The 26,950-nt window shown below is 38.6% G+C and overlaps 1 protein-coding gene across 2 annotated transcripts in view; it reads left to right on the plus strand.

The window, feature by feature from the left end:
• Window positions 1-26,950, plus strand: part of THADA (THADA armadillo repeat containing) — a 285,411-nt gene that overhangs the window by 109,523 nt on the left and 148,938 nt on the right. For both annotated transcript variants that reach the window (XM_072937807.1, XM_072937808.1), the window contains exons 27-28: window positions 7,952-8,041; window positions 9,141-9,272. In XM_072937807.1, the coding sequence (XP_072793908.1) occupies window positions 7,952-8,041; window positions 9,141-9,272 (222 nt within the window). The remainder of the gene's footprint in view (window positions 1-7,951; window positions 8,042-9,140; window positions 9,273-26,950) is intronic.

Here is a 26,950-nt window from a genome sequence, read left to right on the forward strand (position 1 = left end):
ATTTTCCCCCAGGGCTTGCCATAGCTGGGGAGGTAACATATCAGCCTGTTGGCTTTTTTGGTTGAACTGGAATCGAACTGTTTGCAAACCAGGGAGACAAGTTTCATATATTTGTGTTTAAGAACATTTCACGCCTTGACAGGATACTCAGCTTATTAATTCAAATGATGATTCTGAAGGTCCTTAGATATAGCTAATGATGCACTTTAAGAAATTATTCACTTGTTACCATCTTAGTCATAATTCCTTTTCTCCTTGACTTTGTCAAGGACTCTGTCCTTTTGTTTTGCTTCTTTCACTCAGAGGTATTTATTCAGCACCAGCTATGAACTGAGCATCATACTTAACACCAGAGATAATATGGAGAAATAAGAGAGATGTAGTCTCTGTCCATGCAGAATGTGTAATCTGTGGGGAGAAGTAAGCAAGTAAATAGAAGTTCCATGTATGTCATGCTGTCAGTGCTCTGATGGGGAGATTGTGGATTATAGTACGATACCAACGTCAGACACCTAACCCACCCTTGAGACATCAGAGAAGGTGACCTGGAAGAAGTTGGCCTAAGTCCCAAATTGAACAATTGTTTGGGGTTAGTCTGGAGTTGGTGAGGGGAGAAGTGTTCCTAGCAGAAAGTGTTATTTGCCAACCTCTGGAGACTAGAAAGGCATGTTGATAGAACCAAAAGAAGTTCTGCACGGCTAGGTTTGAAGGTGGATAGGTGACAGATAGCTGGCCAAGGGAGTCAGACTAGGCAGAACTTTGTGAATCATGCTAAAGAATTTATCCAAAAATCAGTAGGGAGCTATTAATCTCACAATGTTACGTGATTTGATTTGTATTTGGAAGAGAGAATTCTTATCACAACAGTTACAGAGGGGGAAGATGTGAGGCAAAGAGATCAGGCGAGAGGCTGACACAGTATCTAGGCAAGAAATAATAGCAGTCAAACTTGGGATGTAAGTTGTGGGGATGGTGAGAAAAAGATCAACAGATACTCTGGAGGCAGAAGCAGCAAGATTTGCCTGTTGATTGTGTGCATTGGGAGTTTCTGACTTGGGAAGCTGAGTGAGTAGTTAGGTGTCAGTTGTGTGGGTACCAATCACTGAAAGAAGGAAAAAGGCATAAGGCATAGGTTTGAAGTCAACTATATATTAGAGTTTTTTTCTTCTCTGGCTAATATTATTTATTCATTCATTACCTAAATATTTACCAGTCAACCAACATTTACAAAGTATTGTGCTGCATAGCAAGAGAGATGCAGGGAAGTATATAGATGCCTATAGATATTAATGCTCTACTTGAGAGGAAAAAGTACACATTTAGTGAATGTCCATGGGGTCACCGCATTTCTGCTGTCTCTAGTCTAGTCTGCTCTTGTCACATCTCTCTCCTGTTCAGAAACTTTCAAAGCCTGTAAGACACAGGTGAATCTGTTTAACCTGGCATTCAAATTTCTAAGAAATTGTAAATATCCTGTGTTTTCTACTTTCTCTTATCATGAAGTCCTCTTATCATCCAGCCAACTTTGTCTGTGCACTTGGTTCCTGTACCTGCCCACCTCCTCCATGATGTCTTCTCTCCTTTTTCTTACCAGTTTTTCAAGACTCACCTTGGTTTCCATGTTTCCCACAAAACTTTCCCTACCTCTCCAGCTCCCAGTGATGTCTTTTGCAACTCTGTACTCTTACTTGTAAGCATCTTTTATTTGACCCTTACACTGATTTGCCTTACACTTTTAATTACAGTCGATGAATATGGCTTGTCTTCCTGATCAGATTTTAAGCTCCAAGAGCAGTGGCTGTCTCCTATTGTTAGTATCTCCCAGAGGACCTAACACAGTGCTCAACATGAAGTATATAGTTTTTTTTTTTAATTTGCTATTCTCTTGAGAAAAATATGATCAGAATTTTAAGTAGCAAGTGAAAGGTGAAACTTACATGTCCTAATCAATTAAAAAAAAACTTATACAAAACTTACATGTTCTAGGATTCATGGAAGGAGATTCAAACTTGAACTGACATGGTTCCATGACCTTGGTCTTTCAAAAGAAGTCTAGATTACAGACCTATACCAGCAGCCCCTATAAACTGCCTCCGCTTGGAAGCACTGTTGTACATGGTGATCCTCCACTCAGTATAAACATAAAATGTAGTCATTGGTTAGTTGAAGGCTGGAATTAATATATATTAGCAGCCAAAGTTCTGCATTCAAGATGCTGTAGACCTTCTGGTGTAACTGAGTAAAGTTTCAATAAGCCTCTTAGATAATTCTGATACCCTTCTATGCCTTACCTCTTGAGGCTCTGTTTTATAATATGCAAGAATTGTTAATATTGCATATCTTTCAGGCAGCACTCCATAAACATTTAGCCAGGTCTTTAGTAGCCCTTGGCTGATGCAGGGTTGAAATAATGCTATCAGGCAAGTACATGGAGCTCAACTCTTCTGTGTTTGCAGTCCTGGCCTTTAGGTGAGCTGAACCAGAAATGGGGTCACCATTTTCTTAACAGTATTGTGGAGCCTAAGAATGCTAGAATAGAAAGGCACCTCCTGTGTCTTAGCGTACCTGAGCAAGGTCAAAATTTTCCTTAAAGAATAATTTTGGTTTTTCTTAAACACTGTCAGATGCACAGTTGATACTTCAAAGTCTAAGCCATCAAGCATGGACACAGTCATCTTAACAGAATATTTTTTAAAGATGTAGTCAAAACCTCCCAAGCTGCTAAGAACAAAACAATTAGTTAAATCATTCACCACGTATTTAACTTTGAATAATGTACCCTCTTCAAATATCCTCCAAGATAGACTGGTTGGTAAATGTTTGCCAAGGTAACTGAATGAGGTAATTTGCTGTTTGAGGTAATTAGCTATAATTCAATTAAAGCAATGACTTTAATTTTAGAATAGTAGCTCCTCAGCCCATTCCTCTGGCAGTATTGTGGTCAGCAGAGCCAATTATTTATCAAGACAGTTTCTAGATGATGGTGATAACAAGCCTATGGTCTGCTTAAGTGAGAATGCTTGTCTTTGTTACTCCACTAAGAGGTATCAGGCCATTAAGGAATGCCTTACTCTCCTGGAAGTCAATGACTAATTCCTCCAGAAGACATAATCATCAGGCTTTGTTGTGTAGACGGAGGCATTCTGTGTGGGCAAGTGTACTTAGGGATCCCAGTACTGAGCTCATGCACTTTTACCTTTAAGTGACTCCACTAAAGATGGAAACTGATATTCTTGACCAGTTTTGCTTAGAGGTGGTAAAGAATGTAACATAGCCTGTAGTGGAATGGTTTTGTCTTCCCCCTCAGTAAAACATTGACCCTGCAAAACCCAGGTTTGCAATTTATTAACAAAGAAATTCATACATGTCATCCTTTATGAGAGGAAGAGACTGGTAACAACCAAAAGCCCTTACCATTACGGATTAAATCAGCTACACTCAACTAAACAATGGATTATTCTGCAGCCATTCAATGGAAAGAAATAGATCATTGTACCTGATATTGAGTGATTTCACAGATATAGTTTTAGATGAAAAAGAAAAGCAAGGTACACAGCAATATATATAATGCATATTTGTTAAGAGGAAAAAACCAAACTATAAAATGTGTATTTGAATACACTGAATTTTTTAAAAGCGAAAGCTAAGATATTTTTGCATAATTTTCTGTGAGGAGAGGCACTAGGCAGTCTACTGTGTTTCTTTTAATGTTTACTAATTTTTTCCATAAAAATATTTAATAAGTAAAGGATATGAGTGTATTTTACATAAAGCATCCAATACATGTTCAATAAATCTGTAATTTGGGGTGGAGTAAGAACTTTTTTGTAAAATTTGATTTTAAGTTTTTATTTTGTTTTTTGGTGGGGGAATAATTAGGTTTTTACTTATTTATTTATAATGGAGGTATTGGGGATTGAACCCAGGACCTTGTGCATGCTAAGCACGTACTCTACCACTGAGCTATACGCTCCCCTCCAAACATTACTTTTGAAGCCTTTTATATGTTCCTCTCTAATCCCATTTTCTTTCTGTTCCCCTTGAAGAGAATTGATTACTTTCATCAATTTTGTTTTTATTTTTTTATTTGCTTTTTCATTTTTTAAATCACATAAATTTGTTCCCCTAAGCAATATATTATTTAGTGGTGCTTTGCTGTAAACTTTACGTAGAAGGATTATATTGCATATACTTTCTGTAACTTGTTTTTTTTTCACTTAACATTGAGTTCCTGAGATTCATCTGTGTTGTTGCGTGTGTCTGTAGTCTGTTCAGATTTACTGCTATACATTACTCCATAGTGTGAGTGTCCTACAGTTTGTTCACCCTCTTGTTGATGGAATATGGCTGCTATACATATGCTTGTACAAGCTTCCTGATGCCCGTGTCCAAGATTTGATTAGGCCATTTACCAAGGAAGAGTGTTTCTGAGTCACTGGGTAAAAACATCTATGGCTTTCAAGAAAACGCCAAATTATTTCTCAAAATTGTTGTAGTAATTTTCATTTCCATCAAGTGTCTGAGAATTCCAATATGTAGTATTGTTGGACTTTTTAATCTTTGCCAGTTTGAGGATATAAAATGATCTCTCAGTGTTGCTGAACATCTTAAGTTTATTGGCCACAAGCATTTATCTTCTGAGAATTGTATTTTGATAGGTTTTGTCCATTTTTATATTGAGTTGTCTTATACTTACTGATTCACTGGAGTTCTTCATATTTTCAGAATACTAATTATATAATCTCAGTTATATGAGTATAGTACAAATTTTCTCCCCATTTGTGGCTTGTCAAATAAAAATTTTACTTTTAATTTAAAATACTTTTATTGTGGAAATTTTAAACGTGTAAAAGTGAAGAGACTAGTTTAACTAACCTCTGTTTTTCCATCACTCAGCTTCAACAGTTATCAATGTTTTGCCAATCTTATTTTATCCATTTCTTGCCCTCCCCAAAAGGAAATACCACTGTACTATTATCATATCTAACAAAGTGAATAATTCCTTAATATTCAAACTTTTCTAATTGTCTTAGAAATGTCTTTTTATAATTAGGTTTTTTTTTTTTTAATAGTTGGTTTGTTAGGATCAAGGTCCAGACGAGGTCCACACCTTGCATTTAGTTTTTTGGGTTTTTTTAGTCTCATAAGTCTTTTAAGTCTCTTAGTCTCTTAAATCTCTTCTATTCTATAACATTTCATACTCCTCCTTGACCAGAAATATGTTGTGTGTATATTATTTTGTATTTTTCTTTGTGCTTTATTTTTGGTATATTGAGTTCTTTTTTTAATTAACTGATATAGTTGAATATATCTATTTTTCCTACTAGTTGATGCTTTTGGGTCTTGTTCAATAAATTCTGTTCCCTATAGTCACTCAAAGAATTTTGCAGTTTTATTTTTTACTTCTAAGTCTTGAATTCAGTGGAATTTAATTTTGTGTATTGTGGGAGGCTGGGATCCTGTTTTAATTTTGTCTCTGTGGATAATTAGTTATCATAGCACCTGTGATCTTCATAGTACTATAATCTGCAATACCAGCTCTTTCATAAACCAGGTTTTCAGTTATATTTGTGTGCACTGCTGTGCTCTGTTTCATTGGCCTTCTTGTCACCACAGTGTCCTAATTATTAAAGTTTTGTACTATTTCTGTCTACCTAATTGGTTGAGTCCTCCAGACTTGTTGTTCTTCAAGGTTATCTTTGCTACTCTTGGCACTTGGTACTCCTGTATACATTTTAGAATTTGGTTATCCAGATATATACCCAGACACAATTACTATTTTTATTGGAATTATATTGAATTTGTGGAGAATTTTGTCTTTGTATTGAATCTTCTCATCCGTGAACATGGTACATCATTTAGATTTTAAGGCATTTATCTTTTCTTATGACATCTCTGTATTAAAAATATGATATGCCAATGTAGAAAAAAGAACCTTGATCTCCACCTCATACTATACATAAAAATTAATTTGATATGGGTCATAGACATCAACTTAAAAGGTAAAACTATAAAAATTATGGAAGAAAACAAAATATTTTTGTGATGTTGGGGTAGACAAAAGTTTCTTCTTCTGTAGCAAGTATGAATCATAAAAGAAAGAAATTGATCAAATTATTGGACTTCATTAAAAATTAAAAATTTCTGCTCATCAAAGGACATTACTAAGAAAATAAATTGAGAAGCCACAGGCTAGGAGAGAGTACATGCAATGCCTATATATGACAAAGGAGACCAACAAGCAACTTAATTTAAAAATCTTGAATAGATACTTTACAAAAGGCCATACCAATGACCAAAGCACATGAAAAGTGTTTGACATCATTAGTCTCAAGGAAATGCAGGTAAAAATTGCCAAGAGATAGCACTGCATACCTACTAGCGTGGCTAAAATGGAAAAGAAGACAACAGCAAATGTCAGAAAGGGTATGGAGCCACTAAAATGCTTACTTATTATTATTTTTGGGAGTGTAAAATACTGTAATTATTTTGGAAAAGTCAGTTTCCTAAAATGTTAAACATTCTTCAGTTTTATTCTCAGATATTTATCTAAGAGAAATTAAAACATGTGTTCACAAAAAATCCTTGTACAAGAATGTTCATAGCAGCTTTATTCATGATAGCCAACAAATGGAAACAGTTCATGTCTGTCAAGAGGAGGATAGATAAACAAACTTGCATATTCATACAGTGGAACACAAAACAGCAAAGAGAAACTGTTGATACATTGAATAACATGGATGAATCTCATAAACTTTTATGCTGAGTGAAAAAATCCAGACACAAAAAATTATTTAATGTATTATTACATTTATATGAAATTCTAGAATGGACAAAACCAGATTGTGGTGATAGAAATCAAATCATGGTTGCTTTGGGGATTTGGAGTTGACTGGGAAAGGGGCCCGAGGGAACTTTCTGGGAGGATGGAAATTTTCTAAGGCTTCACAGGGGTGGATTACATGAGTGAATGCATTTGTGAACATTGATCAAATGCTACACTTAGATTTGAGCATTTCACTATGTGTAAAATAGACCTCAATTTTAAAAACACGCTATTTTGGGTCTTCATTAATAGGAGCATACATCTAGAGTTGATAGGAGGGGGCAAGTTAGGGAGTATTTATGTTACTCCATCAGAGTAGTTCTTTAATAGTTTTGGAGACAGACTAACCAAATGCTAAATTTAGCTTGAGCTTTTTTTGTCGGTTGCACAGTTGGAGGAACTATTTTCAGGATCTTGTTAGAGTTCTGGGGCTAGTATTTATAAAGATGGAAAAAGTAATCCTCATAGATCGGTGCTCCAGAACCCTACACACCAAGTCTTCTTCTGATAACCACACTTCAGGCCAGTAGGTCTCAACTGGGGACCTTTTTTCCTCTCAGGGTACATTTGATGATGTCCAGAGACATCTTTGATTATCAGCTGGTAGGGGCAGGGAGTGCTGTACTGCTAGCATCTAGGCAGGGAGAAGCTCTGGAGGCTACTAAACAGTCAGTGGTGCAGAGGACAGCCCCCTGCAACAAAGAATTATCTCCTCCAGAGTGTCCCTGGTACTGATTTCGAGAAACCTTGTTCTACACTTGACCTTATTACTAAAGTTGAATCAGTCTCAGTCAAGCAGGTGGTGATTATATCCATAGTCCAAATCAATTGTGGCATTTTCACAGATTGCATCTTTCTTCCCTGTTAGAATTTAATATTAAATATTTTTAAATATATATAATCTTAAATTTTAGATAAAATTCCATGCATTAAGAGCATTTCCAAAATCCAAATTAAATGTATATATAATTTAATTGTTAAATTCTTCAGATGTAGGCTTTGTTCTTTATTTCATTAAATATTCAAACAAATGGCTTTAGTTACCTTTCTTTAAAAAAAATAGGCTTTATTATTAAATCAGAGGAAATAACTGATAGTAATTTATCTTTTATTCTCCCTCCACAGAATGACAGGGAGTGAATTTTTCTCTCGTTTCCCGGAACTCTATCCCTTTCTTCTGAAACAGTTGGAAACGGTAGCCAATACTGTGGACAGGTAAGAAGGCAATAGACCGGGGCAAAGTGAAATCAAGGATATGAATTACTTTGAGATTTTTCCCTCCAGACATCAGTTTTTAATCAACTCCTTCCCTATAACATAGATGGATTTTTTAAGTGTTTCTTTATTATATCATGTTGCCTAACTCTGTAGTATATTTGTACCTGAAAAGTTGTATAAAATTCATTTTTTGTATTATATTTTACATTTTAAAAATCCTGGATTTAAAGTTTTCAGTGTTTTACAGGAATTAGCTTTATAGAAGCACATGGTAATTCCTTCTAAGAATCCTTATATTTAAAAATTTGTGTGTGTAAACTGATTTGTTTACTGAATTGTTTTAATGCACACCTCTCATTTTTTGGTTACTGGCCTATTGCAGTTGACTAATCTGGTCATGTAGCATCAGAAATGGTACTGTTCTAATAGAGCAAAGATGGCCAGTGACCCTGGACACACAGAATAAAGCAATTAAGAGGGCTTCTAGTCTGATCAGTGCAAAGTTCACTATTGTCCTTTCAATCACATTCTGTGGCTGGTAGTGGCATTTTTAGTATGGACATCTTAGAACATGGGCCATTGTATTCTTTTAGCAATTTTTGCACTTGATATGAATTTATACCAATTGCCTATAATAGGGAAATAAAAATCACATCAGTGAATTTTACTTCTGTTTATGGTAGATTTCCTCATATTAGTAATTTGTGCAGACAGGCTTTTCTGGCGCTCACAAGTGACTGTTCATGCTTTCTTAAGTACATTTGGATGTTGAAAGTTTCACATTTCATTCTTGGAACAGGCACCTCTCTACTGTCTGAACAGCTCAAATCAAAATAGCAGCCTTAAATTATCAAAGAATTAGCTTTGAGAAGACAATCACGTGCAGAAGCCTGATCCACAGCATTACCAGTAGTCCTTCCTTATTTGCACATTAAGAAGATATGAAGTGGATGGAGGAGAAAAATGAAAAAAGGAAAATTATCCCTGTCATAGGGTCTCACTTTATATACATAAATTATTTAATGAGAAAAATGTTTGAAGATAGTGCCTCACCTTTTAAGTTTTAAATCCTTTCCGTACAATAATTTTTTTCCAGTGATACCGGAGAACTGAACTGCCATCCCAGCATGTTTCTCTTACTCTTGGTGTTGGGGAGGCTCTACCCTTCCCCGATGGATGGCACCTGCTCTGCTCTCGGCATGGCCCCTTTCATCCCCTTCATCATGAGGTAGTGTGTGCCTCAGGGAAATGATGGGGGTGGGCAGAGGGCCTCATGGGGATATATAATCCTGTTCTTATTTCAGATATTATAAATTTCTTTTTAACTTTGGGAGGGGTCTTGTGAATGCAGGGCTCTGGGGTTATTGCCATTGCCCCCAGCTGGTCTCCAGTGTTTCAGATTGTGAGTGTAGGCACTGATATCTACCGTGTGAGTACTGTTTCCTGGAAGCCCTGCCTGCTAGTGGACATGTTGTGTTGATAGGAGATACCCCCTTTTAATAAACATAACCTGGGTGTGTGCATTATCCCTGTGTTGAGCCCGGTCAACATGGAGCAGGCTTGGTCCTGGCATACATTCCCTGTCCAGGGGTTCAAGTGGCTCTTCACTCCGGAGGAGTTTGCAAGTGGTTTCAAGAGGTGGCATCTAGATGGCAATGCTGTGTAGCGCGAGTTCACTTCCCACTCATCTTCTCTTTCAAGCTTGGAGTACCTGAAAAAAAGCCATGCACAAAGATTATGCATGGAATCAAATAGTAACAGGCTTTTCTGCTTCTACAGCCTGTTACCACTTCCCCTGTTACTTTTTTTTTTTTTTTTGAGGCATTCACCAGCTTCTGATCCCTTTTTTCATTTTGGATCAAAGGCCTCAATAAATAAACCCTAAAAAATACTGGAGTTTTCTTATGAAATAGCTTAGAAGCCCTGTCATATTAGCCTTTATCTGTTTGCTTACCTCGTGACAAAACAACACCTTCATTTTTATGTATATCTATTACAAGTTGAAATAGACCTACAGCCGAAGGATAAAATATACCCAACTCAAATGAGTGTACTTGTTATTTATGTGGTGTCCTTGGTTCCACTTCCTGATTTCACAGCGCTGACTGATGCATTTTAATGTGAGAAACCATTAAACACGAGATTCTGGTGTGTGATTGCTGTAGCCATTTGTTTGCGCCCAGCCCTGGCTGTGGCTGTGTTATCTACGATCACAGAGATGACTCACTCAGATTGGTTTCTGTTTCCTGATACACAGGGTTACCAGCCTCTCGTATCCAGCATTTGGTGATTCATTTTAGGAATTTGGGTCATAAATTTTACTTTCAGGAGCACTTAAAAATTGTACTTTCACATATAACTGGAAAGAACTCAAAAGTATTTCAGAAAGTTGATGGGGTGGGGGGATGGCACATGTACCGAGTCACAGTGTAAATTATAAACAAAGACATGCTTTAGAACTTCATCATCCTGTGTTGAGAACATTCAGTTTGTGGAAGCTAATTACTAATCAGTCTTAGGTGTTGTCTCCTAGGAACCAAAAATTACTACATTGAAAGTATCCTTCCTGTGTTTATTAGTTTACATATAGTCAGAATGCTCATATTACTAATTATATTCAGAGCCCTTATTACATATACAAAGATTATGTTAACGTAGATTTAAATATTGCCTTAAGGCCAGTGTATTTAGTGCATCATATTTTTTTAACTCAGAAAACACAAAGAAATAAGTGTACAGTTCTCCTGTCCTTCCAGTGTAGATGCTTTGGTCAGTAGTGGCTTTCTACCTGAATAAAGATTCATTGAACTTAGATAAAAATATATTTTAAAAAAATAAAATGAAATCAAATTTAAAAAAAAGATTCATTGAGTGCCACCACCAGCAGAAGTGCCATAATGGATTCCTTAGAGTATCATGTAGGCTCTGATTTATTGAATGTCCATATGTATTATAGACAGTGTTTCTCAAACTTTAAGATATAAACATATCACTTGGGTATCTCATAAATTCTGACTCAGTGGGTCTGGTGGGCCCTGAGAGTCTGCATTTCACACAAAATTCCAGGTAATGCTAATACTGTTGATCTGCTGATCACACTTTCAGTAGCAAGATTACATTTGGGACATTAAACATTATCAGAGCCACACACTCACAAAGAGATGATTTTAATAAACTATGCAGTAGTAGAATGATACTTGGTGTTTGGTTAGGCTGTTCAGGAGGTTTATAAGAAGGAGCTTTTGCCCAGGAATGCAGAGAACAAGCAAGAATTCTGAGCAGAGTAGTCAGTCAGAAGTAGACCAACCTCTGTTGAGCCTCGACTGTTTGCCAGGCCCTGAACTGGGCATTTTGCTTACAGTGACTCTGAGAGGACGTGTAATCACCCCCGTTTACCTGTGAGGGAAACTGACGTTCAGAAAGTGAGTCGGTTATAGAGCTGGGATATGAACCCAAAACTGTAGGACTTGTCAAGAGTGTTGGGTGTACTCTTTACCTTACACCAATGTAACCAAGTCCCTTTTGTGTAGTCAGGAGTTTTAGCTATGCTGGGTAGGCCCAAGGGCCCTGAAATTTATGCAGCTAGGAGCGATGAGGAGCCTATCTCCAGTCCGTGGGTATGAATGCAGGCTATTTTGAGGACAGAGAAGGCATGCCGCCCCACCGGTGGGGTCTGCTCCTTGTCTTGCTTTTGCAGTAGTGGAGGTGGCTTGTTTGGATGCAGCCTTTCTCAGGCTCACATCTGTGGGGTCACTGGTTGGGATAGTGGGGTTGGTCGGTGGTCAGGTTGCTTTTCTTTCTTCAAAAGAAAGTGGAAGTGGGGAAGGGTATAGCTCAAGTGGTAGAGTGCATGCTCAGCACCCAGGAGGTCCTGAGTTCAATTCCCAGTACCTCCTCCAAGCAGAAGTCAATGAAGAAAACCTAATTACCTCCCCCTCAGAAAACAAAGAAAGTGGAAGGATTCTAGAATTAGAGTTAGAAAAATCAGTTTTGGGTTTCAACAGTCTACTTCAGGGTCAATGTTGTGCTGCCCTAAAATATTCACAGTCATACTAGGGAGATGAACTACAAACAGATTTTTTTTAAATAGTGAATTTGGTAAAACTACACACATTTGATTTAAATTACTTCTGAGTAAATTATTCATGAAGAAAATGAAAGATTGATCATAAAACCTGCCCTTCCAGGCAGTATTTGTGGTTCTAGTCCTGGTAGAGATTGGGCTGTTTTGACTTGGGATAATAGCTGAAAAGATGGGTGTAGGCACAAGTGGAGGGGCAGTATTTTATGTTTGTGGCATTACTAATGTTAATTTGTGTGCTTGGAAGAGCTCTAATCAGGCTCTTAGATACTCTGAGTTTAGCAAAAGAGAAATTTTTCAGCTAGTGAGAGAAGCACAAAGGTTACTCTGACTGTGCTGCAGTGAATTATGTTCAATAATAATAAGATGAAAAGCCCTCACAATAGCTTTTTACTTCCATTTGGTTTACATATACCTGCCTGCCATTTCCTTCCTCTGTGAGGTGTTTGTAAGTATTATTTGTATTTTTGTTCCTTATTCCACATTTGGGAATATAAGCTTATAACTCTGTTGCCTTTCTTTGTTGGCTTAATCTAAGAAGTTTCTGATTTGGATTTTCTAAAGTTATTGTGTGTGTGCAGCTATGATTTGTTGCATCATCTTGAAATGGAAATGATCATGTTAATACTGGTATTTTGTCTACAAGGTTTTGTTTTTGTTTTTTGTTTTTTAAATCCAGTGTATTTTATGTTTCTGATGCTGTGCTGGATGCAGGTACACAGCCCCTTACCATGCAAAGATGGTGCCTTCAATTTAAGGCCGTTCACCCTTCCATTCTAATACCACAGAGCAGAGTGGCTCATGCTTTTAAAAGGGACCCTGACAAGCTCCCTGAATACAGTTCACTAGTGCCTACTTGTCTGGGAATTTCTAGACCCAAAATATCTCTGGACATGCACCTTTGAATTCCCTTTCACAAGCAGGGTTCAAGTTTGAATTGAAGAGCTGTAGGAAACCATATGCCCCAAACTCAGGGGACAGAGCATGGGGTCCTGAACAGAACGAAGGCCCTGGACTCAAAAGACTTGGTTCTTTCTGAGCTGTGCCACTTATTCACGAGCTGTGACACTTGAACAAGGCTCTTTACCCTCCCTGGACCCATGTGGCACCTGTGTGTGTGTGGGTATCACTTGAGACAGAAGGTGCCTTCTATTGCAGATAACTGAGGTCTCAGCCTTGGATCAATGCCTGCAGAAGAAATCCCTCCGCTGCTTTTTATTCACTCTTGGATGTCTTTAAAAGCATCTTTGCACCCTCCCCCCTTTTTTGACTTATTTTCATTGCAAATGATTTTCATTATGTTTTCCCCTAAATCATTTTAATCATTGTTCATTTTAGATAAATTTTCAGTGAAATCTACTCTTCTTTTCTCTGAAAAATTCTGAACTACAAATACCAAATACAATCTTAATTGGACACGTGGCAGTGGAAATCACCCACTGGGATCTATGCAGTGGAAACTTTTTTAGTTGCAGATACTTATAAATCTAGTCAAAAATCAAAAAAGTTGGAAAATACATATTTTATGTATTTCAAAAATATTTCATAGAACCTTTTGATTCCATGGAACCAGTAGGAGGAGTACAGAAACTAAGAATCAGTCAGACCTTTTAAGCCTGTGATATTGGGAAATGATATTGACTCTTGTTTTCTGTCCTTGAAAGTTGCATAATTCAAGGATTATCACTTCACTGTTTACCCAGGTTATGAAGTCGAAAGACCTCATTTGCCATAGCGTAGAGTTGGGGGTTTGCGGTAGGCAATAGTTAGCCTCTACCTTCATTTGTGATTGTTAACACCAGGAACTGTCCTCCAAGGCTGCACCTTTCTACCTGCTCTGTCTTCCCAGAATCCTTGTAGGTAAGTAGGAGGCAAGATTTGCATCAGAGAGACAGAAATGAGACAGAGGGCAGTTGAGACACTGCTGGGAAGGAAGACATGCCCTCCTCCCTCTCTCTGCAGCCCAGCTCCTAATCATCTCTCCCTCAGAATGGCTGTAGCATCTCATCCTGCTATTCATCATTACTGTGTCATACTGTAATCTATTATGCTCAATGCTTTTTCTCTCCAAATAAATCTTAACCTCTTTCCATGAAGAAGCAGCCCTAGATTTGGGGGATTTATTTTTTATTTTTGGTCCTTTTCTCTGCCTTGCCCAGGTTTGGGCACAGAGTCTGAATGATGAACCTAAAAATGAAACTAACTGTGAAATGAGACATTTTGTGTCTCAGCAGATCTGTGCACCTATGACATACTTAAGGGACTCCTGGTCCTACAATATTGGAGCCACATTTCATATCCCACTGGTTACTGGTTATGTAGAAAGGAGGCTCAGCTGGGTTTTGTGTTTCACCTGGCCTTTGAGGAATCTTGTGTTCTAATATGAGCTCTGACATTTGCTTTAATTTTAACTTCACCTCTCTGACCCTCGATTCCCTTTTCTATCAAATTAAGGAATTAGACATCACCTAGGTCCTCTCTGGCCTCACGAGCCTGTGACCTGACAGCTTCCTGGACTCTGAACTCTCTCCCCTGACTGCTGTCCAGTCAGAGGCTCTGGAGGCCCCCTTCACAGCTGCCCTGATGCAGGCTTTAGAGCCAAATGAGAGGAGCCTGGATTGATAAGAGGAGGAGGAGGTGGGGAGGTCATAGAATTATAAACAAGCCAAAGCATGTGGGGGAAAGCCTCCCAGATTAATGTGGCATGAAAAGGAGGGCCCCTAAGTGCTTCAGGCTGTCAATCTGTATAATGGGGATAATCCTGCCTACAAAATAGCCGATAAAAGCTCCTTAGTTTGCTTGTTAAGAAAAATTCTAGCGAGCGGAAGGGATTGATAGTGTAATGTTGATAGAGAAAGGGCAGACTTTTTTGAACTCCTGCTTCAGCTTTGTCTTTGCCTGTAAACTGGAAGGCAGGCCCCGAAGCCAGATGTAGGTGAGGTGATAGAAAAAGACCCCTGTCTCCTGTGGATGAAGGCAAATCCCTGGACCCAGATAACTTACAGCCTAGGGTGCAAGTTAGCCTAGAACCAAGTCAGTAATTTTAGGGAAGTGTGGAATGGGAATGCTATCCTAGAAGCTTGCAGAAAGATTTCAAAAGAGAGGGGAAAAGGCATATTTCGTCAGTGACCAAACAGTTGTGTTGCTATTGATGGTTTTAGACTGGGTATTCAACATATTGCTTGCAAGTGCTTCATACTGTATTTGCTGAGAGCTAGTAAGGATTCCCTAAGAATTAGTCATGCCTGAGTCAGCTCATTGTTTTGATGAGATTACTAGTCTGATAGATGAGGATAATGCTGCTTTATTCAACATTTGAATTACTTACTTAAAATGAAGACAGACTAGAGTGCCTGCTTATTAGGTTTGTGTAAAATAAATATAAATGGTAATGGACTCAAATTTAAAATAGTCTTTAAGCATGGGAGTGACAAACACAAATTCAGGATGGTGGCCATTACTTCTGTGTAGTGGGAAGGGGGGGATGAAACTGAGGAAGCATATACTAGCATATAATAAAACTTGAGTTTTATTTGTGATGTCTTCTTAAGCTGAGTTTTGGGCAAATGGTTGTCATATTATTCGCTATACTCTTTTATTTGATTTGTCTGATATAGTCCATAATTGAAAAAGATTATTTCAGTATTATGTTTTTCTTTGTTTTGGGGGGCTTTTGAGGGTGTGGGAGGTAGTATTTATTTATTTTTTGATAGAGGAACTGGGAATTAAACCCCAGACCTCATGCATGCTAATAAGTATGTGCTCTACCACTAAGCTATACCCTCCCTTCCCCAAAAAAGATGATTTCAAAATAGCCTTGGAAGACTGGATTGATGGGCTGAGGCTAGCAAGGTAACATTTAATAGAGATATGTATCATGTTCTGATTTTTTAAAGAAAAGTCAAAATCATGTACGTACACAATGAGAGCTATCGGCTTCATAGCAGTTTTTCTGAAAGAATCTTGGGGAATGGGATTTCCTGATGAGCTCTAAGGAAGCAGTATGACACAGTTGCTGCTTCCAGATTGTGAAGGCTACAGTCCCCCTGAGCTCTGCTGGTCAGACGAAACCCACATCATTCTGCTGTTATGTTATTCTGCTGTGGGCTTCCCATTTTAGGAGGGTCACTGATAAACTAATATTTATCCAGAGGAGAAGACCAAGATGAGGAGGAAGCTAAACATCTGGAAATAGTTAGACTGGAAAAGATTCAGTTAGAGGCAACATGATAATGGTCTTTGTATATCTGAGAAGCTGCCATATGGCAGAAGGCACATAATTTCTCTCTTGTGCTCCCAATGGGAAAGTGGGAAATAGATTTCAGATTTTAATATAAAGAAGAATTTTGTGGAAGTTAGCATTCTCCTTCAAAAGAATGAGCAGATGTCCGTAATCCTGAGCTGCTGGTCATTACATTGAAAGCTGTCAAGGAAAACTGATCACATGTTGTGTGTATTTTTGAAAGGATTTCTGCAGTGCATCTGAGGTTGGTCTAGATGACCATCACGGCATCTTCCTGAGATGTCTTATTTCAGAATAGTTGAACAACCGAGCTGTAGATTGTAAATGTGCAGTGAAATAATAAACCTGCCTCTAAACCTGCAACACACATTTATACATTTGTATTCATGGGTCCCTCCATCTCCCAGTTGGGGTTCCATTCTTGGCATGGCCCACAGGTCATGGTGGTCTACTCCTACATGGTGCCCTCCAGCAGTTAATCCACTTAAATTTAGCTTCTAAGTAACTTCTATAACTTTGTTCTGGATAGTTCTGAAACCATTTTTCTGGCCTATGGGATGTTATGTCTGCAAAGCATTCCTTATTAATTCAGTTATCTTTTTTTGTGGTTGCTGTATTTTTTTCTCCATTTCAGATGTTGGCCTAAGCCACATTTGTTTTCTAACAAGTACGAGGAACATCTGAGTCTTTCAGAAAAATCAGAGATGCTTTTCTGAAGAGAGATTAAAATAGATAACTCTTTGTTGTCCAAACTTCCAGAGGGATCTTCTTCAAACAGAGATGCCTGTAGAGAGAGGAAAGGAGTTTCCAATCTTGGCCCATTACGAGTAGAAACACCTGAGTACAGGGCTTTGCTGATGCTTTTAATGTAGCGCTTCCTCCTGCCTGGCCAGCCTGGAGATTTAGAACTCACCTCTCCTTTGGTTACTGGTAAATTCCATGAGCCTTAGAGAATGAGATTAAAGGTTATATCATCCTGTTCGGCTAACAAAGGTTGGGGGGAAAGAAGGGACCTGCCATCTCATGACCATTTAGACACCCTGACCTCTGGTTTTACTGGTGTGACCCTGACACCAGGCCAGGCTTTGAGCAAGATTGTCAAAGTACAGATGTTCACTTCTGCTCGGGCTCTTTTTCCTCCTTGCCTACAAGTCATATCGGTGCCCACTCCTTCCTTGCATACAGATGTCTCAATGACCCTAGTCATTACCTTCCTTGGGGCTCCTTGTTGTATTATAGAGGTCTACATTTTGAAATGAAGTGATGAATCTAGGCAGTGGAATTTCAGGCCTTACATAAGGGAGGACCTAAAAGCAGAGATTAGAAGGTTGTTTCCTAATGCTGGTGAAATCACAGTTTGGGCAGCTACCTGCTTGGTCTTTACCATGGCCCTGCCTAGCTAGTGCTTTATTTGGAGGGCTGTGCTCATGGACTTCTGAATTTCTGAATTCCACCCAAGGGTAGTTGAGGTTCAGAGTGTGGAATGAAATCATGTTTTCTGCATTGTGTGGCTTTTCTGCAAAGAGTTCTGGCATGAAAAGATACTCTGTCAGCTATCACCGATTTTTATCTCTCAGTTCCTAGAGAGGGGCCTGGCCAACTTCATCTCTGGTGCCAGATCTCTTTAAGACCATTTTCTAAACATGTGTTTGAGCAAAAGGAATGAGGAGTTCACCTCTTATGGAATGCATTGACAAAGCAAGCTAGAAAAACAAAACTTGTAGGGACCAGCTTTTCTTCAGTGTTATCTGTTACTTCAACAGGCCAATTCAGGTCATGTTAGAACAAGCGATTTGATCTGCAAACAGCCTCATTCTTAGGTGAAATTTCTGACAATGATGATAATCCATCGCCTGTTGCTGCTATTCACTCTCAAACTTAGAATCCAGTCAGTTAACAGATTAACCAAGTAGTTGTTAAACATCCATTGTAGACCTAGCTAGCAGGAGGTCTTGGGTAAGATGCAAAGTGAAGAGTAAAAGGTCTCCATCCTTGAAGAACTTATGAGCTAGGTAGTGAGATAAAACCCATGCTTGTGAACCTGACACAATGTATATAAACCACTTAACTGTATGGCGGATACACTAAGGACCAAGGGCCTATAAACAAGGGGAGGAGTACAGGTGGGTTGGAGAAGTCCAGGAGGCTTTCCCTAGTAGCAAGGCAAGAAAAGAATACAGGTATTCAGTCTGCCGTTTCGAGGACTTTTCAGAATCTACCGTGTTGATCAGCAGCTCTTGTTGAGAGGAGAGAGAAGTCATGCTGCCCACTCTGTAGACAGTGGGACCTAACAAGGGGAAGATTGTGACAGTTTCATGATTTGTTGATTGGAAGTTGTCGTAAAGAGCTTTGCTTCCACTTGAGTCAAAGGTGACCCAGGAAATTCACAAAATAAATGGTTTGCTGCTTAACAGGAGAAAACATCCATGGTGAATCTTTGGTGGCTTTAATAAAGAACAGCATTTACTCCAAGTGTTGCATTTCCAAGCCTTATGGAAAAAAATGAATACTAATGGGAAAATTAATACAAATGTAGTAATATTTAAATTTTAAAATATTTTAATAGTATTTTTCCCTAAGGAGCTTTTATTTCCTTAGTCTTAATTATCTTCTTAACCAAGCTAAAGGTAAAAAAGCATGACGTGCAAACGTGAGTTCTACTTTACATATGCAAATACGTGTTGAGAGTTAGTTTTTGCCTGGCATGGAAAAACTATGTCGCAGTAGATTTAAACTGAGAAAGAAATTTCTAAAGTAGCAAATAGGAGCAACCATAGTAATGAAGAAAGTTCTCTAGAAAACTGACACATCTCATATGTGGAAAACTGCCACTTCACAAATATATTAGGCACTTACCACCATATGGGCTGTTTTGCTACAACTATTAAGAAGCAATTAAGTAAAGATCTGAGATGAAGGAATGCATATGATCTTTGGCCCATACATAAACTGAATCCTACTTTTGAGTTTACATGAAAATGTGGCTTATTTTTTCTATTTTAATATGTTACCTTTTTAAATAAAACAGTAAGATAATAGATTGATTCAAAAGTGAAAAATGTAAGTTTTATACATTTCATATTAGATTGCTTAAAACCCCAAAAGTAAATTCTTTTGAAAAATAAATGTTTTTGTAATAATGTTAAAAAAAAAATTTATCTTCTTAGAAATTGTAGCTGAGGTGCTCAAGCATTTTGAATGCTGAATGGAAGGATTTGAGACTAACAAGCCCCAAAAGCAACTAATATAAAGTCATCTTCTCCTACACGTTAAGGAACATTTTAATATCAAAAATGTATTTTTTTTCTCTTTAGGCAGAAAATATGAATTAGGCAGTAGAGTATTTAGGCTAAAGAGGAATCATAGTAGGCTTAAAATGAAAGCAAGGAAAATGAATGACATGTTTTGGTCACCTTTCCCTGCTTGGCACAGTTTTTTTCCTCTCTCCTCTGGGCCTTGATCCTTACCCATCTGTTTATAATCTTCTAGTTGAAACAAGCTGCATTAGTCATATCAGCTGCACAAGATACATTCACCCTCACATCCTTTGACCTTTTCCCTTTGTATCTTATTTTCCTCGCTCACCCCGAACATTGAGACTCCTGACTGCTCATTTTCCCTCCCCTCCACACAATGATAGTATTCTCTTCTTCACCATGTATTCTGAACTTTCATTTTATTTTGTGAATGCTCTTCATTACCAGTTCATCCATCATTAAATGTATTTGCTGAGGGCCTACTCTGTGTCCTTGCCCAAACCCAGTGCCCGTATGCTCATCACCTCTGATTTACAGGAGAAAAGAGTGACCATCAGGCATGGAGTCTCTCCGTGTTGACACCCACTCTACTCATAGTTCTCTCCCTTGTTGTATAGCCAGACTCTTGGAGAAGGTTGTCTGGGTTTGCAGCCTCCACTTCCGCGCCGTCTTACTCATTCCTTGAACCGCTGCAGCCTGGATGCTTCCTCCACCACTTCACTGAAGCTGCTTCACTGACAAAGGTGAAATAGGAGTGACTGACCTCTGAGTGACAAAAGCCAGTGGATGCTGTTCAGTCTTTATCTTCCCGGATTTTTCTCTGGAATTTGACACCGTTGCACAATGCCTTCTTTAAGGCACTCTTCCTTTGTGGCCTCCTTTGGCCATTGCTTCTTCCTTCTCTCTCAGGGCCCCTTCCTCATGCCTCCTCCTGAATGTTGATGAACCTCTTTGGCCTGCATCTCCACTCTTTTTTTCACTTTGTGTGCACTCGTCCGGCTGGCAACACACAGACATTAATGAGTCAGTCCTTGATCTAGAACTTGTACAGAATCATAGATTCACTCTCTATTGGACCACTCCTCCCGCATGTCCCATAGCAATCTAAAAGTCAGCAGTTTCCAAACAAGCCCCCAGGCGTTTCCTCTGCACACTGAGGTCTGAACAGTCATCTCTTAGGGTGTGCCTAGCATCACATTCCCCCCCCCCCCCCGGCCAGCTGTAGTCAGAGGACTTCTTGAAAGGAAACGGGACTGAGGGTCTTACGGAGGATCCTTCCAATATTATTGACTGTGTTCATATGTACTCAGTAACAAAGGAACATTGGTTTTAAAAGTCATTGGGTTTTGATATCCCTCCAGTAAATTTGAAATGATTTTCTTTTTTTCTTTATGTTGGTGATTGTCAATTTGAGGTAGCAAGTGGCAGGTGTTGGTAACTTTATTTGGAGATGGAAAAGTCAAGACCCAGGAGTAGGCAGAATATGTCCACAGTCAAAAAGCGATTCATTAAGGAGTCAGAGATTGATTCATTTATTCATTTACTCAACACATAAGTACTGTCAGCATCGAGGATGTGTCCGGCAGGATAGAAATACAGTGGAGCATCAGACAGACAAGAGTTTTGGCATCATGGGCTATCCTTTGTGCTGTGCTGCTTCTTAGCCCCTGTCTTTGCTCTGTTTTTTTCCATCTAATTAGTGATGAGTGATAATAATTAGCAAATGTTGACTGTGGGGCCAGGCACTATTTTAGGACTTAACGCATACTGACTCATTTAATCATCAAGACAACACTGTGAGGTCCCTAATATTATTATTCTCATCCTGCATCCTACAAAGAGGGAAAGTTGAGCAGTAGGAAGTTTAGAAAATATGCCCGAGGTCATACCGCTACAAAGTGGTAAGGTCAGGATTTGAACCAGGCAGTCTGGTTCCAGATCCAGTGCTCTTTGCCACTCTCTTGGCTGTGTTAGTGCTTAACACTACAGTATGCCCTTCTGCTCATGTTTATGGTGCTCTGTCTGTTGGATATGACAAGCTAGTTCTCAACATGCAAAACATGACCTGCAGTTTAAATAACAAACATATGGACTTACTTTGCTTTCTTGAGATATCTCTCCCCTGCCTCCCTTGGGCATTACTGGTCTCATCTCCTAATCTGAAATCAGTAGAAAAGGAACAAAAACTTGTAGTTAAGTCCAAGTGGTTGTGACAGATTGCTAAATAAAACTGGCTCAACTGAATTTCTGAGATTCTTGAGAAATACTGAGAATTTCTTACAAAAGAAATTTTCCTTATAATAGGAAATCATGGGGTATTGCACAGTTATAAATGGCTTAGCAAAGAGAAAACGTGTCTTGAGGCTAAGAAGCATAAAATCTTAATGAGATTTTTTGTGGGCTGCTACTTAGGCATAATTTTTAAACTATTAGAAAATATATTTTCCATCTGTCATTACCATCTTTAGTTTTTACTGTTGAAACTTAACATAATTTTTAAAATCGTCAGGGTTGTTGAAAGAAAAAGAAAAAAAAATAATAAGCCTTTATATAAGATTTTGAAGTTTACAAAGCCCTTTCATACACATACTTGATGGTCTTCTTTTTACTCTCTTAGAAAGAAAACAGAATCACAAGGTTATCAGTACATGTTGCAGTTTTTAAAAATTGCCTTCATTTTCTTATGTGGTAATCCTAGACTTTCACAGAATGCCGTAAAAAGGCAAGTGGTTTTGTTCTGTTTTGTTTTGCATCAGGGAAAATTCCTGGTCTGGCATATTTGTGTCCTGGCCACCAGTCCCCAAGAGATGGCCACATTTCTCCCAATTTTAAATGAAACTCTCAGTCCCAAAGGTAAACTTTAGCTCGACCACATTCTGAATAATCACAAAATCAAGATCAGACGGGCCCACATGAATGAGATTTTCTGTTTGGTCTCTACAATGTCCAGAGCATTAACAAAATATATATCTATATGAAGGGTGCTGCTGTGTAAATAAGCCTGCTCCTTTTTGATTATTGCAGTCAAACAGGAAAAGGCCATTTGTTTTGGTAGAAACTGTGGAAGGATATCTAGGTAGCCAAGGAAAAGCTGGATTGTTACTAAAGGATGTGTCACACCAACAAGAAAATAATTTACAAGGCAGTGGGTAGAAACTATTTTCAAACACTGATCAAGTCCCTTAAGCTGTCCTTTTGGGTGATGCGTAAGTATGTTGGTTTGTTTTTTGCTTGACTGTTTATTCTTTTTTTTTTTTTTAATCCAGAAGAATCTCTTTTTCCTGTAAAGCCAGAGTTTAAGGCTCAGCTTCTTTTCAGCTTGGATAAAGTGAAAAGTAAAAGTCTTTCAATACTAATTATAACCTGCATAAGTCTAGTGAAGAGAAACTTAGGAAACATAATTCTTGTTTTCTAGCTGAGCTTCAATGCCATATAATTAATATAATTCAATCACTTCTTACTCATTTTTTTCTTCTGCCTGATTTAAGACATCAGAATTTAATTCATAGCTAGAATGAAAACCGGACTTAGGAAAAACTTGAAAAGACTAGAGAGGGATTTGCATTGTGCTGCATGGTTGAACACGTCCCTGAAGTAGCAGCTTTAGAATGCCACATCCTGATAGAATTCCCCGTGGAAAACTGGCCAGCAGAGCGGTTTCCCAGCGCCTTCCCCCTTGTCTGCACCACTCTGAACTGTCATGAGGGCCCTGGATGGGAACCTAGGGGCTTCACAGGATTGCTCCACAGCCTGATGGAAGGGCACTAGTCTTACTGGGCAATCTGTGCTCTGGTTTATAAGCCCCAGGCTGTGGGTTTTGAAATTGGCCAGCCACCCTGGCTTAACGTTGGATAAATATTCCTGGGTTCTAAGTAGGATGGGGAGTTCAAAGCCTTGTTTTTCCTTCCACAGCCAGTCTGTGACATGTTATGAGATCTGAGTGGAGTGGCCATGTTTGGAGCGGATCAGGGAACATGTCCTATTCCTAATGAACATGTACACCCATGGTCACTCAGAGGGCAGATTCTAACCCACTGGACCTACTCACCCAGACCAGATTCACCCCTGGGGCAGTTGAAACCTATGTGAAATGACTTGAGAAGTATTAAGCAATGCCTTTTATTCTCCATGCCCCGCCCCCTCCAGTTTTCTCGGATACCTCCTCCATTTTGAGCTGAATCTTGAAGTTTCACAGGTAGACTTTCATTCCTTAAGTGTATGAGTTTGATCCCTTCTAAAATGGAAATCCCACTGTGAGGTATATATTGCTTTAAAGTATTATCAGTCATTGAAACCACAGTATGAATTATAATATTAAAGTTTCTTTGATTTTGACAGGAAGAGACGTTGGTTGGGTGTAGTGTCAGAGATAGGATAAGACCGGGTGGCAGGGATAGGGGATAGAGCTTGGAACCAAGACAGATTGCAAGTTGCCAGCTTCACACGTGTGGCCAGGGTGACGACCACAGTGACTTCTTCCCCACCAGAATTTGCTCCCGTGTGTTCAGTGAAACGGGGCATCCTGTTTTCCATTTACTTCTCCCTGCTGGCAGGGAAAGACTTTGGAGGTCTTTTTTACAGCTTTGACTCTTTCTCACCCCTTCTAGATGTGGTTCCATTTCCGTTCCAAGATGAAAGCTTGTCTTTGTCCCCTCCCAGAATAGTTCCAGGCAGCAGAACACAGTGAATCCTTCCAGATAAAAGACGTGCTGATAAAATGCCAGATTGTTATCAGAGAAGCGAAGTGAGGGGAGTCAAGTCCCTACCGTTAATTACCTAGTTACAGCTTTGTTTATATCCTGTTCATTTGGGGGCATGTTTTCCTTGGACAGTTTCTTGTCTGTGTCCTGAACTACAGGCTGATGTTTGTAAAAATCCCAAAGGTCAGGGAATAGTGGGTTCCTTCTTTTCTGAAAGGTTTAATGGCAAGAAAGAGAATATCAGAGTTTCTGTCTTCCATCTGGAAAGAAATGGACAAATGCTTGGTGTTGGCGGTTCTTTCCTCACCTCAAGTGTATAAACCCTAGTGTGTTGAATGAACTCTGACTTTGAATACTTAGCCAAGAGGTTACCTGGAAATAGAATGGTGTTTATCTTTGCAAAGCCCTGAGTATCAACCAGTGAATGACTGGATATCTAGACATTGAGGCGAGTCTAAAACTCTCTAAAACTGCTGGGTGAATGGGCTTAATGCCGCTGAACTGTACACGTACAAATGTGTAAGCTTTCTGTTATGTATATTTTACTGATATAAACGAGTAAATGAATGAGCGAATGATCTTTGCTTCCTGGCAGCTCCAGCACTTCGGTCACAGTTGGAAATACTGTAGTGTTGGGCTGCATGTTCTGCTTTATATTGAACAGGATTGCTTTTGCATGTAAGGTATTGTGCACCCTTTAAGAGTTGTGACACTGAAAACACAGAGAACCTTAATGAACACAAGACAAAGAGACTGTTTTGCCCCCATCATATGGACATATTGGGAAGTCTGGGCTTGGGGAATGAAATCATCATTGAAAATAATTAATTCTAAGCTACTATAGAGATTCTCCTTCCATAAATATAACAAAGGGGAGAGGAAGAGGGTCTCTTGATGGCTGGAATAGTAGCATCTGTTGCTCTGATTCTCAACTAGAGGCGCTGAAGTGCTCCATCACTACAAGTAGTATTAAGTTAACCTTATCTGCATATCTGCAGCCATTAAGTGGCCAAGCACATATTTCTTCACCAAATTAAACTCGAGTCTGACCTTACATTTTCCTGCTAGGTTCTGTTGTCAGCCCAACCGATTTTTGCTGTAAGTCTGACTCTTGACCAGTGATTTAACCAGCTTTTTCAGCCTCACTGGTGATAGGGGTTCTTTTTGAGGACTAGACAAGTGCTCTTTTTTTTTGGCTAAACCAAGAAACTTCTCGAACCTTACAAACATGTTACCTGGTAATATAACTGCAATATGATTTCAGCATAGAAAAAGAAAGCATGAAAATAGCTCTATTCCAAATTGGTAAACTGTTTTCCTTGTTAACCCTGAAAGCCCTAAACTCAGAACTCTGACTAAAAGGTGCTTTTTTTTTTCCCTATAAGAGAGACTGGGAGCAAGGGTTGAGGGGGGCAGGGTGGGGTTATTCCTACCATTATTTGAAGGTATTTGTGAAATATTCACCATGGTTTCAGCAATACTTTTCTCATATTTAATTTGAGTATTTTCCTTAGAAAAGGCAAGAACCTATAGGAATTTAGGAAGAAGTTAAAGTAAATTTAAAATATGAAAGTTCACTTTGAGTGAAACCAGTAAAAACAAGCCCTGACCTCATATGTAAGAAAAATCTGAATTAAAAAAATATGTATTCTTTTAGGAAATAAAGATTTTTCCAGAATAACGGGTAGATAAAGCAGTCTGGTGTGAAAAGTGCATGTTAAAAATCTCCACTTTAAAAAATAAGATTTCTTTGCTTTTTTCTTGACTAATGGTTTTGTCAGAATAATCATTTGAGTAATGAATGAAATGCTTTGAAGTACGCGAGGGAGTGGAGAACTTTTCTGTGCCTTGTAGAAACTGGTGATACAAATTATAAACTAAATGATTAAAAATTCCACCAATTTACCAAGGATCCGAATACTAGCAATTGTAGCCAAAGCCATAGAAATCTACCAATGAAATCATGAAACTTGAACGGAAGTGATCCAGATTGTTTCATTTTCTTTTGAAATGCTGTATTTATTAGATCTTAGCACTCAGAAGTTAAACAGTATTGAATTTTACACATAGCACTTTATTTTTAATCTTGGGTTGGAGGTTATGTCCTTGGCATGATTGAAGAATGACTCATACAATTTGCACTGACTTTTTTTTTTTTTGATGGGCAAGGAGGGAAGCTGGGGAGTAATATGATAATGAATTGATGCTAAATTTGTTAGTTGAATTCAAATGAAAATAAGAACTGTCACTTAATGATTTTGCTTCTTTTTCTATTCATGTGTATATCCTCTGTGAAGATTTTCTTGAATCTTACTGATGCTTAAAATGCAATATAAAATATCTCTTGGCCACTAAAAGTAGCAGTGGGAATTAGCAGTGATTTTTCTCCTAGTAAATGTATCAAATTGTGTCACAGCCAAAACCTTCAGTCACATGGACATACCAGAATTCTTTATTGACGTGGTCCCCATCTTAAAATACAATTACCATGAAATTAATGTATTAGCCCTCAGTCACAACCTGAGGAAGGACTTAAAGGTAATGTGATTCTCCTTATAATTAGTAACCTAAATGCTAGAAGGCTTCGACCATATAGTAATGTACCTTGCTTCTGAACAAAGATAA

Source organism: Vicugna pacos, chromosome 15 (genome assembly GCF_048564905.1).
Source record: "Vicugna pacos chromosome 15, VicPac4, whole genome shotgun sequence".
NCBI lineage: Eukaryota > Metazoa > Chordata > Mammalia > Artiodactyla > Camelidae > Vicugna > Vicugna pacos.